The sequence below is a fragment of the Podarcis tiliguerta genome (assembly GCF_965153285.1).
Source record: "Podarcis tiliguerta genome assembly, chromosome: 9".
Lineage (NCBI taxonomy): Eukaryota > Metazoa > Chordata > Lepidosauria > Squamata > Lacertidae > Podarcis > Podarcis tiliguerta.
Genome location: NC_139542.1, coordinates 1,137,123 through 1,151,437, shown reverse-complemented (window position 1 = coordinate 1,151,437; position 14,315 = coordinate 1,137,123). Strand labels below are relative to the sequence as shown.

General features: G+C 50.3%; 1 protein-coding gene across 3 annotated transcripts in view; it reads right to left on the bottom strand.

Moving 5' to 3' along the window:
- Window positions 1-14,315, bottom strand: part of EXOC6B (exocyst complex component 6B) — a 310,152-nt gene that overhangs the window by 179,799 nt on the left and 116,038 nt on the right. For all 3 annotated transcript variants that reach the window (XR_014501819.1, XR_014501820.1, XM_083398331.1), the window contains exons 9-15: window positions 9,218-9,301; window positions 9,028-9,074; window positions 6,460-6,580; window positions 6,037-6,108; window positions 5,250-5,347; window positions 4,626-4,731; window positions 2,493-2,602 (exon numbers count right to left, since the gene is read on the bottom strand). Coding sequence is in view for 1 of the 3 variants with exons in the window: in XM_083398331.1 (XP_083254457.1) it covers window positions 2,493-2,602; window positions 4,626-4,731; window positions 5,250-5,347; window positions 6,037-6,108; window positions 6,460-6,580; window positions 9,028-9,074; window positions 9,218-9,301 (638 nt within the window). In the remaining 2 variants the exon portion in view is untranslated. The remainder of the gene's footprint in view (window positions 1-2,492; window positions 2,603-4,625; window positions 4,732-5,249; window positions 5,348-6,036; window positions 6,109-6,459; window positions 6,581-9,027; window positions 9,075-9,217; window positions 9,302-14,315) is intronic.

Here is a 14,315-nt window from a genome sequence, read left to right as displayed (position 1 = left end):
ATGTATTTCATACATCCAGGAACGGTCCCAAGTCTGAAAGCATGGGGAAATAAAGGAAGATGTAGCAAGTGGAGACCTCAACATGTGTTAATGTACGGCAGCTGCAATCCAGTGGAACAGTCCGCAGGGACGTGACTGCGGCATCCCAAATGGCGTCCAGAGTGAGGCCCAAGTCATGTTCCTAGAAACAGGAATCAACAGGGGTGTGCTTCCTGGCATGCGCCTATCTGAGTCTGGGTGAGCACAGCACCCAAAGGGACCAAAAGGGGCACTAACCCAATTCTCAAGACTCGGAAGGGTGCCGTGTGCCAAGACAAGCCAGACACGTGGCCAAGGGGTTTTTTGTGAGAGCAGAGTGACAAGGAATCCGTCAATATAAGGAAAGAGCGTAGGAAGGAAAGGATGTAAACGCAGTGTAAGGTAGTCTTTATGTGAGTATATTGTATTCAATTATGGGGTATCAGAGTTTTTCGGGGCTAACCAGGCTGGGATAGCAGGCTTGTGGGTCTTTGAATGTCTGATTGATTTTTTCAATTTCGTTGTTCTGTATGGGACAATGACAATAAAGATTATCGTATCAATGAGCCTCCGATGAAGCTGAAGGCTGGGAGATTCAGGACAGAGCAAAGCCCTTATTGATGCAGTGCCCGGTCAACCTATGGATCACCCTGGCTGGGACGGCCACCAAGCTGGATGGTTTTAAATGGGGATTAGACACAATCATGGAGGAGGAGAAGGCGATCTGTGGCTACTACCTCTGCTGCCATGCTTCTGAACTGCAGTTGCTGGAAAGGGCAGGAGGGAAGAGGGCTCTTGTGGCCAGATCCTGCTTGTGGCTTTCTCCCTGGGGCATCTGTTTGACCCCTGTGAGAACAGGGCGCTGGACTAGGTGGAGCAGGGGCCTGAGCCAGCAGGCTCCTTAGAGGTTCTTATCTCAAGGGCATCACGACAGACAAACCAGGGAGCAACTCTAAACGCTCCTAGTTTGAGGCAAGGAGTGCCGCCCCCTCCTCCTCTGCTCCCCCCCCCCCCAACTCCTTGTACACATTCCTTGTCCTCCTCCCACCCCCACTACTCCCCAAGGGGAGGCATTTGTTGCTTGGAATCCTAATTAACAAAAATCACACTCGGCGTTCTTTGCTGCGGGGTCTGCTCTTTGTGGGGCAGGGAGGTGGGGAGCTATTGAGTGTGCCGAAAGAAAGACATCTGTGACAGTGACGGCTGGCGGCCCCCGAGTTCCTGCCGCAGCAGCCGTGACCTTCGTGGCGGCTGTGATGGACAGCCTGACCCCAATCACTCCGGGGCGCACCATAAATGACAGGGGAGAGGAGAAAGGCAGAAAGAAAAAACCGCGGCCGCCTTTGCAGGCAAACGTCCTAATAAAAACTAATACAGGCTGTCAAGCTGAAGGGAAGAGTCAACAGTAGCAGCAGCAGCAGCAGCCTTTTTTCCTCAGCTCCCTTGTTGCTCCTGCTGGAAACAAGTGCCCTGCTAAGCCAAGGCTGGACATAATAACAATAAAGGCACTTATTTCTGATGAAGGACCAAGGTGGCCTCCAGGCAAGAGGAGCGGCCTCTGTTGGTCCTGCTCAAGGGAATCGCAGAAGGGAAAGTTCTGGACTCCCAGGAATGTCCCCTGGGAGAGAACTCCACCCTCTACCCAAACCAAGGAGGGCATTTTCTGCAAGCATTTGCCCTTAATGCATGGGCCCATGTGGTGCAACACACGCTGTTTTTCAAAAGATGGGACTCCAGGGGTGGCAGGAGTAGAAGAACCACACTCAGCCAGAAGGAATCAGAGAAGCAATCCTGAAGACACCGCGAGGCATCCGTCCGCGATAAACACCACCGCAATCTGGGCTCTTTGTACCCTGTCCCAAAGGTCACCCCCACCCTCAAATTCTAGATTTGGTGGCCAGAGCAATTGATGTGTTCTACAAGTGTTCATTTTTAATAAAAATAAAAAGTTGGCTTATGTTTGCAGAAGCTCTTCTTCTTCTGATATGGACAGGGAAGGGCCACCTAGTTTTGTTCAGGGTTGAAGCTCCTCCCTTGAAAGCTGATGCAACAAACCGTTGGCTAAGACAGCCTTCCTCAAGCTGTTGCCCTCCAGATGTTTTTGCCTACAACTCCCACCTGTTTCACCATCATACACCTTTCTGGATGTGGCTGATGGGAACCATACAGTCCAACCCACCTGAAGGATGCCTGGGTGGAGAAGGGTACTTTGAAGGGTACCTGTCTTCTTCATCTAAATTACACATATGTTGATGATTAATATTATTGGCAGATCCTATTATATGGCAGCATTTTTTTATATGACAACAGGCCCAACAGACAACGCTCATCATCACCACCTGATGAGAGGAAGAGGGGGTGCCCAAGCAGAAAGGCAGTCCAAAGGAGAAATGGTTTTATGCCCCAAAATGTCCTGGGGGAAAGCGCTGGTTTTTATCAAGTCAAGAGGAGTCAGTAGCATCTGGTTGTCATACCTTAGATGAAGGTCTTCAGAGAACTTCAGGCAAGCGTAGATAAATTCCTTGATCTGGCTGTAAACTCTAGGCACAAACTCGGAAAAGGGGAACTTCTTGGGGAACGGTTGCTGAAAAAGGGAGAGGAGAGTGAGAGATGCCCCAAGGCAGATCATGGGGTCAAGGCACATGCAAAGCAGCAGGTGCAATTATTATTATTATTATTATTATTATTATTATTATTATTATTATTATTTCCACAGATAAGACCTTAGCCCCTTTGCTCCCTCCCTCCCCCCGTCTCCCCTTTCAGGAGTCCCTTCTTGGACAAAGCCTTTCCCCCACACAAAGCAGCCTGGCTTCTCTTTCACTGGGCCTTCTAGTCCTAGAATCGACCCCACACAACGATGATTTGGGGCAGCCAAGCATGTTTTGTTCAGCAGCCCAGGCCTCCCGTAGGAACAAGCAAAGGGAGGCTGAAAGAGGCATGCCAGCAAGCTCCCCACTGGCACCTCAACCAACGTGGGTGGCACCGGGCACAGAATTCCTTTGAAGTCAGTTTGATTCTAGCCTTAAAGCTGTGGCCACCAGGAACCAATGCCCAGGTCCTCCGTGACGTTCCTCTGCCTATCTCTACACCATCAGCCTTGGACAACCTGGTGCTATCCAGCTCTTTTGCAATGGCCACCAACTTGGCTGGCTTTAAAAGAGGACTGGACAAATTCATGGATGATAAGGCCATTGATGGGCTACCAGTACGGATGGCTCTGCTCTCAACTCCACAGCAGGAGGCAGGGAATGCTTCCAAAAACCAGCTGCTGGAAACCACAGGAAGGGAGAGTTGCTCCTGGGCTCATGTCCTGAAGGTTTCACACGGGCACCAGGTTGGCCACTGCAAGAACAGGATGTTGGACTAGATGGGCCTTTGGCCTGATCCAGCAGGCCATTCCTATGTCAAGCTCAAGCTTATGGAAGCCGCAGTCTAAAGCATCTGGTTGGTGAAGACTCCTCTGCACCAACCTGATCATGTTTGCCAGGGGAAAAGTTTATTTCTCTAAAGTCTGACCAAGAGTTTCCCAGTCTTCACCCAAGGCCCTTTCCCTCTTGTCTCTGTGGGGAGAGGTTCTTCTGAGCTAAGGAGCTTGCCCTCTTCCCTGAGGAAGAACATTCTCAGTTTAAAGGATAGGTGCCTGATGGACTATGCAGAACTGGCAAAACTGACGACACAGAAACTACGGGACACGGACAACTGTGACTTCAAAGAGGAATGGGAACCTTTTACAAAGTACCGTATTTTTCGCTCTATAAGACGCACCAGACCACAAGACGCACCTAGTTTTTGGAGGAGGAAAACAAGAAAAAAAAAATTCTAAATCTCAGAAGCCAGAACAGCAAGAGGGATCGCTGCACAATGAAAGCAGCAATCCCTCTTGCTGTTCTGGCTTCTGGGATAGCTGTGCAGCCTGCATTCGTTCCATAAGACGCACACATATTTCCCCTTACTTTTTAGGAGGGAAAAAGTGAGTCTTATAGAGCAAAAAATACGGTATTTAAAGAAGCAACAAAGTGAACTGGACTCCTTGGCAGGCTTTGAATAAACACTCACAAACTTTTTATTGATAATAACCAGCCAGATAAATTACGGATTTATACAATTTTGTAACATGCAGAGAATAGCATTGATGGAGAAACCAGAGACTGGAACTGAGGGAAGTCAGGGGGGGAGGCGAGGGGGGGTTGTTTAATGGGGAGGGAATTAAGCATGTTTTAAGATAATATGTTTTGTTTAAATTCATAATAAAAAATATTTTTAAAAATAAAGGATAGATGCCTGCCCAGCTTTTTCTTGAAAAGTCTCTAAGGTGGAGCAAAGGGAAGCTCTGACACACCACCTCCATCAATAAATCATTTTATTTGCATGCCGTCTTCCCAACCTCAAAACCATGTTCAAGGCAGATCAAAACCTACAAAAAATACGTAACTACACGCATAACGAAAGTAGTCATAAGCAATAAGCTAAACATCAGAAGTACACAACCAAAGTGGACAATTTCCACATAAATCATTAGCTCCAAAAGAAAGATACAAAAAAATCAACAACAACATAATAACCCCACCGGACCCCAGACCCCCACCTACCTGCCCTCCACTTACCTTTTCCAGCTCCGGATCATGGAAGGGAAACTGCCCGACCATTTTCTGATACTGCTCTTCATTGGCCACCGGGATGGGACTGTAGTTATCCGAATCCAAAATGTTTCTGTGAAATGCCGCAATGACAATAAAGGAGGACAGTGAGAAGGATGGACCTCGCTCTGCTTCGGGTAGGAGGAGGAAGGCCTTGGCCTCCCAGGAAGCCACCACAGGAGCATTTGCAAGAAATGAAATGAAGCAGTAGAGTGACTCGGTCGCTGGAGACAGAACATCGCCAGGATCCACTGAGGACCCAGGAAAGCTACTGGGGGCAGGTGGGCACTGTCCTGCTTCTCCTGCAGAACATACAGTCAAGTGTGTGGAACAGATGCCACCATCGGGCCAAATCACAGCGCAGCAGCCCCTTGGCAGGCAGCCTCCCCCAACCCACAAAAACCTCCCTGGAGTGTTTTCTGGAGTCTAGTGAGACCCAGCCCTGAAGCAGGCATAACCCAGCCCCCCCCCCCCCCCCAGGTACAGAAGCATCTGGCCAGGGGAAGAGAAAAGGAGGCAGCCGGCATCTCCGAGGTCTCTGCCCCCGAACACTTGAGACCAGCCCCCGGGGGCTTCTGAAATTAGCCTCACCTGAAGGCTCCTGCCCACTTCTTCAGCAGAGTCTCACTGTACTGATCCCGGATTTCCAGCAGCAAGTCAAAGAGGTGGTTGACGGGGAAGCCGTATCCCTGGGCAGAGACACACAAACATTCGAGCACACGGAAGGCACAAAGGGCCACTTCACACATTACACAGAGCGGCAGATCCAGGGGGAGAGAAGGGCACTGCAGCACGTTCACATTTTGCATCCTGGAGGGTCACGTGGGAAGCAGCTTTGGTGCTCTGCCCCTTGGCTTCTGGGGGGCTCTTGGGGCTTTGAGAAGGGCCCCGGGGAAGCTGCACTTCTGGGGTGGAGCACAAGAAATTGCAGCAGAGAACATTTTGGGCAGCCCCTCCTCACAGAATCCTTGAATGGTAAAGTTGGAAGAGACCCCAAAGGTCATCGAGTTCAATCCCCTGCAATGCAGGGATCACAGCTAAGAAACCCATTCCTATATGAAGCCCAGAAAACCATGGAAGGTATTTCAGACCACGAAGGGAAGAGGCAAGTCTTGCAGGAGCAGGAAAACCTCTCAGGGGAACCTTGGCAGCAAGCTACAGCCTCTCAAGCAATGGGGAGAGTAAGGTAAGGCCCACCAGGGGGTCACCAACTGCTGCAAGTGGCAAATCGTAGGGCAGCCCCCTTTGAGCAAGGCAAGGGTTGGGGGGCAGAGAGAAGAGGCCCAGGCTCAGAAGGCTGGCTGAGGAGGCCCTGGGCACATGACAGAAAGCTGGCAGACCTATGGGGCAGCAGGAGCAACAAAGAGCAGCTACACACCTGGAGCGTATCAGCGAAAAGCACAATAAGATTCTTCAAGTCCAAAATCAGGTTGGGGTCAGAGCAGTAGGACTGTAAGAGAGGGGAAAGGGTTATTTATTGACATGCTACTGTTCCACCCCACCTTTCTCCCGGAAGGGTCAGAACAGGGAGCACACTGGGAGGGTGTGTGGAAAAGAAACGTTCTCTTTTAACTTTGCCTCCCCCCCCCCCCAGACTTCAGATGCTAGGAAAAACAATAGTAACCAAGGCCCTGCCTTAAAAAAATGAGGAATACAATGAAGGGCTTTCGTTGCAGAGAGGGTACCACTGGAAGCGAATCCAGAGACCCCCCCACCCACCCAACTTCTGCAATGGTGTTTTCCAAGGACCAAGGCCGCCTGCCCACCTACAACTACTTCAGACCAAAGGACTGATACTCACGGAATGCGTCCGGAGAGCGGCGATCGTCTTTGACAGCGCCATCTCCCAGAGCTCATCGATGTAGACTCTGTCCACCAAGCCCTGGCTTGTGTGCAGGACATGGTCCTCAATGACGAAGAAGCTGCCAGAAGGGAAAAGAAGGGGAGGCTGTAAGGAGCCGAGCTCAGGTGTCCTTGAGTCCGCATGGAATTCGACAGAATCCGCAAGCTGGGTGGGCTCCTGCAAATCCATCTGGTAAGCCTACAAGTCGTGGGGAAGCCCCATCAGCAGCCTTGGTCCAGAGCTCTAGGTCGGGTGCACCGTTGGGAGTTCATGGGTCTCCTCCACTCACTCCCAGGGTTAGGGTTAGACAGAGCCGGAAAGCTTAAGGCGGGTTCAAAAGAATTCTCGGAGAATAAGGCTACCATTGGCTGCAAGCCGTGATGCTGTGTTGGGGGTGGGATTTCTCTGGATTCACCAGTCTATGGGATTCACCAAGGGGAGAGTGTTTCTGCACCCAGGTCCCATTAGGGCATCTGCCTGAAGCAAAGATCCCCAGTGTCAAAGCAATGATTCTTCAACATCAACTTCGTTGGACTGGTCATGTTGTGCGGATGCCGGATGATCGTTTTCCAAAGCAACTGCTCTATTCTGAACTTATAAATGGAAAGTGTAATGTTGGTGGTCAACAAAAGAGGTTTAAAGACTCTCTCAAGGCAAATCTAGAAAAATTTAGTACAAAGACCAACAACTGGGAAACACTGGCCTGTGAGTGCTCCAGTTGGAGAACAGCCTTTACCAAAGGTGTCAAGGGCTTTGAAGACACTCAAACTCAGGACACAAGTTGAGGAACGGCTCAGAGAGCTGGGCATGTTTAGCCTGGAGAAGAGGAGGTTAAGGGGTGATATGATAGCCATGTTCAAATATATAAAAGGATGTCACATAGAGGAGGGAGAAAGGTTGTTTTCTGCTGCTCCAGAGAAGCGGACACGGAGCAATGGATCCAAACTACAAGAAAGAAGATTTCTACTGTAAGAACTTCCTGACAGTAAGAGCTGTTCGACAGTGGAATTTGCTGCCAAGGAGTGTGGTGGAGTCTCCTTCTTTGGAGGTCTTTAAGCAGAGGCTTGACAACCATATGTCAGGAGTGCTCTGATGATGTTTTCTGCTTGGCAGGGGGTTGGACTCGATGGCCCTTGTGGTCTCTTCCAACTCTATGATTCTATGATTCTAAGGGAGAAACGTGCTAAGAGGAAGGTAAAGGTAAAGGTACCCCTCCCCATACGGGTCAGTTGTGTCCGACTCTAGGGTTGTGCACCCATCTCACTTAAGAGGCCGGGGGCCAGCGCTGTCCCCAGACACTTCCGGGTCACGTGGCCAGCGTGACAAGCTGCATCTGGCGAGCCAGCACAGCACACGGAACGCCGTTTACCTTCCCGCTGGTATGCGGTCCCTATTTATCTACTTGCACTTTGACATGCTTTCGAACTGCTAGGTTGGCAGGCACTGGGACCGAGCAATGGGAGCGCACCCCGTCGCGGGGATTCGAACCGCCGACCTGACGATCGGCAAGTCCTAGGCGCTGAGGTTTTACCCACAGTGCCACCCGCGTCCCTAAGAGGAAGGTACACTTGGCAAATCCACACCATGAACAACCCCTGCCCGGAAACCAATGTCCCCACTGTGGAAGGATGTGTGGATCCAGAATTGGCCTCCACAGCCACTTACGGACTCATTGTTAAAACCGTGTTAATGGAAGGCAATCTTACTCGGCTATGAGGGATCGCAACAGCAGAAGCAACAGAAGCAACAGAAGCAAAAGAAGCAGAAGAAGAAGAAGAAGAAGAAGAAGAAGAGGAAGAAGAAGAAGAAGAAGAAAGATCTGCTTGACCACAGTGAAAACAGGATGCTGGGCTAGATGGCGTGATCCAGCGGCAGGGCTCGCCTTATGTTCTTAGGACCATCTTTCCAGGCAATTTCCTCTAAATATGTACTTCTACTTAGCATTGCACTTGCAACTGGGCTTCAGACTCAAGTGTGTGTGTGTGTGTGTGTGTGTGTCCCTCAAGTCACACACTTGGCTCCTTTGCTCACATCTCCCATAATTATTTGCTCTGCAGCCCTTTTTCCACCAATGAGCTGGGAAAGCCTGGTGAATGCACACTTCTCTGGCATATAGGGAGCTATGCTCAGCACGGCAGCAGAAAGATCCCAAGAACCGGGGAAACCTCTGTGCTCTCATCATTCAGGATGTGGGAAGTCATGCAGGAGGCATCTTGAACCCCAGGAGTCCCTGACAGACACTTTCTTGAAAACCTCCCCCCAAAAAGAGGTTCCACAGCCCCACTTCCCATGGCAGCTGAAGACCCAATTCACTGTACACAAAATCCCTTTATTCCCCAGCCTGCAAAATGTGCAAGATCTCTCTGCTCTCACATGCACCATGCAAGGTTTGGGGCATTCAGACTCATTTAGGAAGCCCTTGGTTCTCTTGCTTCAAGCCCCTCCATGCAGGACTCAGAAAATGCCTTTTTAAAAGGAAGGGTATTTGCAGCATCTAAGCAGATGAACAGAAAGAACAATACTTACCCTACAATCTGGTTGAAGTATTTCCGGTAGCCACCCAATGTCTCATGCTAGAGGGGGAGAGAAATGGATCAAGATTAAAATGTGCTGAAAAGAGAAGGGAGCAAAATCAGATATCCAGAGGTTTGGTGGAGAAACCCTCAACCCCAGCCCAGCTCTGAACCTGAAACCTATTCAAGGGAGCCCCACCTACCATGTTGGAGGGGGGCTGCAGCACCAGCCGGGCCTGCTTTCTCCTCTGCTTCCGGTAGTAGCTCTCAAAGGAATCTCGGGCGCCCTGAGAAGAAGAGACCTGGTCAAGCTCCGGTCCTGAACACCACTACCTCCTGCCCAGAGAAAGCAGCTGCTCCCCAAAGCTGAAGAACTGAGACAAATCTGTTTTGAACATGGCCAAGTAGAGATCTGAGCTCCTGAGTCTCTTGGACCTAGAATCCTGGAGATGGAAGGGACTCTGAAGGCCATCTAGTCCAACCCTCTGCAATGCAGGAATCTCATCAAACGCTTAATAGAAACACAGAGTATATCCAAGGCTGACCATCCCCAAGCCTGGTTGCAGCAGGCGGTCCAGGGAAATGGACTTCCAAGATCTCATTCCTGGTCAGTTACTACCAAGTCTGCCCCCATGAGTGTATATGTGAAATTCATATTTTTTTGCTCTGACATGCATCAGTTTACACTTCCTTATATTGAGCTGTATATTTTACCACTTTGCCACCTCACTGCTCATCCCTAACTCTAGATCGTTTATGAACAAGTTAAAAAAACACAGGTCCCAATACTCCTCTTTGGTGGACTCTGCTTTCTACAGCTCTCCATTCGGAGAATTGTCCCTTTCAATTTATTCCAACTCTCTGTTTCCTGCAACTGTTGTTGTTGTTTAGTTGTTTAGCCGTGTCTGACTCTTCGTGACCCCCTGGACCAGAGCACACCAGGCACTCCTGTCTTCCACTGCCTCCCGCAGTTTGGTCAAACTCATGTTGGTAGCTTCGAGAACACTGTCCCACCATCTCGTCCACTGTCATCCCCTTCTCTTTGCGCCCTCCATCTTTCCCAACATCAGGGTCTTTTCCAGGGAGTCTTCTCTTCTCATGAGGTGGCCAAAGTATTGGAGCCTCAGCTTCAGGATCTGTCCTTCCAGTGAGCACTCAGGGCTGATTTCCTTCGGAATGGAGAGGTTTGATCTTCTTGCAGTCCATGGGAGCAGTCTCCTCCAGCACCAGAATTCAAAAGCATCCATTCTTCGGCGATCAGCCTTCTTGATGGTCCAGCTCTCACTTCCATACATCACTACTGGGAAAACCATAGCTTTAACTATATGGACCTTTGTTGGCAAGGTGATGTCTCCTGCAACTTAACTAATCCACAAAAGGACCTCTCCTCTTATCCCTTGACTATCAAACTTTGGAGTCTTTGAAGAGGTACTTTGTCAAAAGCTTTTTGAAAGTCCAAGTGCAGTAGGTCAAGCGACTCGCCTCTATCCGTATGCATGTTGACACTCTTGAAGAACTCTAAAAGATTCATGAGACAGGACTTGCCTTTGCAGAAGCCATGCTGGCTCTGCTTCAGCAAGGCTTCTTCTTCTATATACTTGGTTATTTTATCTTCAACAATACTTTCCACCAGTTTTCCCAAGACGGATGTTAAATTAAGTGGCCTTCAATTTCCAAGATCCCCTCTGGATCCCTTTTTAAAACTGTTGTTACGTTGGCTACATTCCAGTCCTCAGACAGGAAGGCTGATTTGAGGGACAAGCTACATATTTTTGAAAGAAGATCTGCAATTTCACTTTTGAGTTCTTTGGGAGCTACTGGATGGATGCCATACAGACATGGCGATTTGGACGTTGTCGTTTTGTCTGTTAGGCCTAGAAGTTCATCTCTCTCCATCCCCACTATCTGCCTCAGTCCCTCGGACTCCCTTGCTGCAAAAGGACATTCAGGGACTGGGTTCTGCCCTGTATCTTCCGCCATGAAGGCAGCCCCCAAACGTGGAAGCCCTTCGCTGCGGACCCCGCTCTGCCCAGCCCTGCAGCCACCAGAAAGGCAGTCTGGGGAGGGGTGGGAGATGGGGGGATTTTCCTGCCTCATCCACTGGGAACAGCAGCTCCATGTTTTCCTAATCAACCCGACTCCAAGGAACTAAAGGCCTCTTTTCCATTTAAATCTCCCTCTCCCTCCCTCTCTGTGGGTAAGAGAGCAGCGAGAAAGTTCCTTAAAGCCTTTCATTTCCCCTGTCTGGCTGCAGCTGGAGTTCCCCTTTTAACTGCCTGGCCAGGGGAAGTGAAGACAGTTTTATATAGGGGGAAACTCTAAGGGCTGCTTTAATATGTTTGCATGTGAAGAGGGGAGCCCTTTTCATACGGCTCACTAATGAGGGTCAGCGGGATATCACACTTCGCCATCTGGCTCATTTGCACAGCGGGGCAGAGGCTGGCCCTAGCCTTGCGCAAGGGCCAGAGCTGGAAGGCTAAAAGGGTGGTCAAGAGATGCCCCCTACTGGCCACATCCTGGAACGGCCACCATCCCGGCATCAGTACCGGGCAGAAGGGTCCCCTGCGCCGCCTGATGCCATGGCTGGAAGGGAGATGGATATGGAGGGGAGACTGTGGTGAGCATCAGTGCCATGGGAAGAAAGGAAGGCACTGAATCATAGAATTGTAGAGTTGGAAGGGACCTCCAGGGGTCATCTATTCCAACCCACAGCAATGCAGGAATCCGAACTAAAGCATCCTGGCCATGCAACCTCTGCTTAAAAACCTCCAGGACCACCTCCTGAGGGAGTCTGTCAAGCAGCTCTTACCATCAGAAAGTTCTTTCTGATGTCCTTCTTTGCACAGCACGTGGATAAGCTATGGAACTCCCTGCCACAGGAGCAGTGATGGTCACCAACGGGGGTGGCTTTGAAGAGGATTGGACAAATTCATGGAGGAGAGGGCTAGCGATGGGTTTACCAGCCACTTTGGTTCTGCTCTGCCCTCCAGAGTTGGAGGCAACAATGCTTCTGAATTCCAGTTCCTGGAAGGGAGAGGGCTCTTGTGCTTGGATCCTGCTTGCAGATTTCCCATTGGGGCATCCAGTTGGCCTCTGTGAGGACAGGATGGTGGGCTATGTGGGTCAATGGCCTGATCCAGTAGCCTCTTCTTATATTCTTATATAAGAAAGCAAAACAGTCCCACTCAAGTGCCCTTCTGCACTCCCCTTTGGACTGCTGCTGTTCCTCTCCCACTTTGCCTGTTCCCTGGACTCCTCCCCACACATCTCCCACCAGGACAGCCCCTCCCTCCAGAGTCCCCAACCCACTTGTCCCTTCAAGCTCCCTTTTTCAAGGCCCCACTTTGGAGCAGATGACCCAGCCCCACAGGCCCTGGCCTGGACAGAGGGAGTAAGGAGCTCAAGATGGATGGCTGCTCTGGCCAGCATCTCTGGGTCTCCACTGTGCAGTTGTGCCCTTCGGCTTCCTTAAACACCTCCCTTGGCCTCCAAAAACCAAGCTGAGACTTCTGCATTGGCTGGGGGTTGGACTGGATGACCCCTGGTAGTCTCTACAATTCTATGATTCTAAGTCCTGGTATAGAGGCCCTTCCCTGCTTGAGGCCAGCAGTCTGGGCCTCTCTGCCCCTCTGTGACAAATAGCCTTCTCCACTGCCCATTTCGCTAGTGGAGCAGCCCCTTAGAGCAGCCTGGGTTTGTCTTGGCAAGCCCCAGGCCTGACCCAGGGGAGCTTCTCCTCGGAGGGCTTGAGAGCAGCCAGCAAAGAGGAGGCTGAAAGGGCCTGGGCTTTCAAAGCAGCCGAACACCATTCGTAATGGGTCTAGCCCCTGTTCACAGGTGCCCGCCCTCCTCCCTAATGTATGAAATGAATTTAAAGCCCTCTTTGATGGTCAGTCCTTGTGCAGTCCAAAGCACTGCTAGCTCTGCCAAGGGTGGCTTTAACTGATCGCCATTTTCCACAGACTTTGAGGCAGGATTTTAAACAGGCAGGCCACTAAGACCATGGAGAAGCCAAGGGAAAGGAACATGCCCACACACAGAAACAGTGCATTCTACAACCCAATATGATAAAGTTTTCTAATGTATATGAGGATTATTTGCACATTTTAAAAAGTTTTTTTAAAAAGTTAAAACAACCACACATTTCACACACACTCTTCGTAAACACACACCTTGGCACTGATCCGGAGTGCACAAGCGAGGAGCTGAAGGCATTACAGACACCAAAAGGCGCACTACCTGCACTCTGCACAGAAAGCACAGGCTCTGTGAACTGTTCCTCCTGGGCCCTGGCAGAAGGCAGTGGGAGATTTCCTTGCTTCTGAAGACAACTAGTTGCAATGCGTGTTAGACATTGCAATAAAAGTCTATTTTCTGAGCTTTAAGGTCACTTCCAGGTGACCTTTTTATTGAGCCTTCATCCTGATTTGTATGTGCAGAGTTTGCAAGGAGGTTAGACCCCACGTCGGCTGTTTACTGAACATTCATTTCCTCGTATCCACATCATCTTCCCCCGGACAAGATGAATCTGGTATTTAAGTCAAGGGTATTACATGCGCTGGAGGGGGGGGGGGGAGAGAAGTCTGGGAACTTTTGTTCTCTTGCCAGAACCTCTGGCGACCCAAGGAACACATTTTATGATTTAAGAGATAATTATGACATACAAACGATGTGCAGGACAACTCCAATTTCACATGGCAAGCAGGCTGTCCTTTTCCTGTGCAGCCCAAACTTCAAGGCTCAAAGCCCAAGAGCTCACGCAGGAGGTGCGTTTTCCTGACTCCTGGAGGTCATTTGTTTCGCCCCAAGTCACAGAAATCAGGAGAGTCCCACAGAAACACACCCCGACACACCCGCTGTGTGCCCACTTCAATTACAAATCACTGCAGGGAAATGGGGGGGCGGGGAGGTTAATCTTCCTTCACAAACCTACCAGGACAACTGAATTCATAAGAAGGCCACATTTTGAAAGCTGTTCTTAAGAGGGGCTGCGAACAAGGCCCCTTTCTTCTGATGATAGGCGGGGTGCCAGCCCTGTCTGCCCTTTCCTTCTGCATTAACGCTCCTCCAGTGACTAGGAACAGATGCCAATTCAAGTGCCCTGGGAGGCCCAAAGCCCCCAGAGCCTTAAAGCCAAGCACATTCTCGTCCTCAAAGGACAGCAGCTGGAGCAGGGCCCAGAAGGTCTCTCCTCCAGCCAGAGAGAAGAGCGCAAAAAGACAAGAGATGCTCAGTGGCCCACTGGGTCCTGTTCTGACAGCGGCCAACCAGATGCCTCCTATGGGACACCCACAGGTAGGA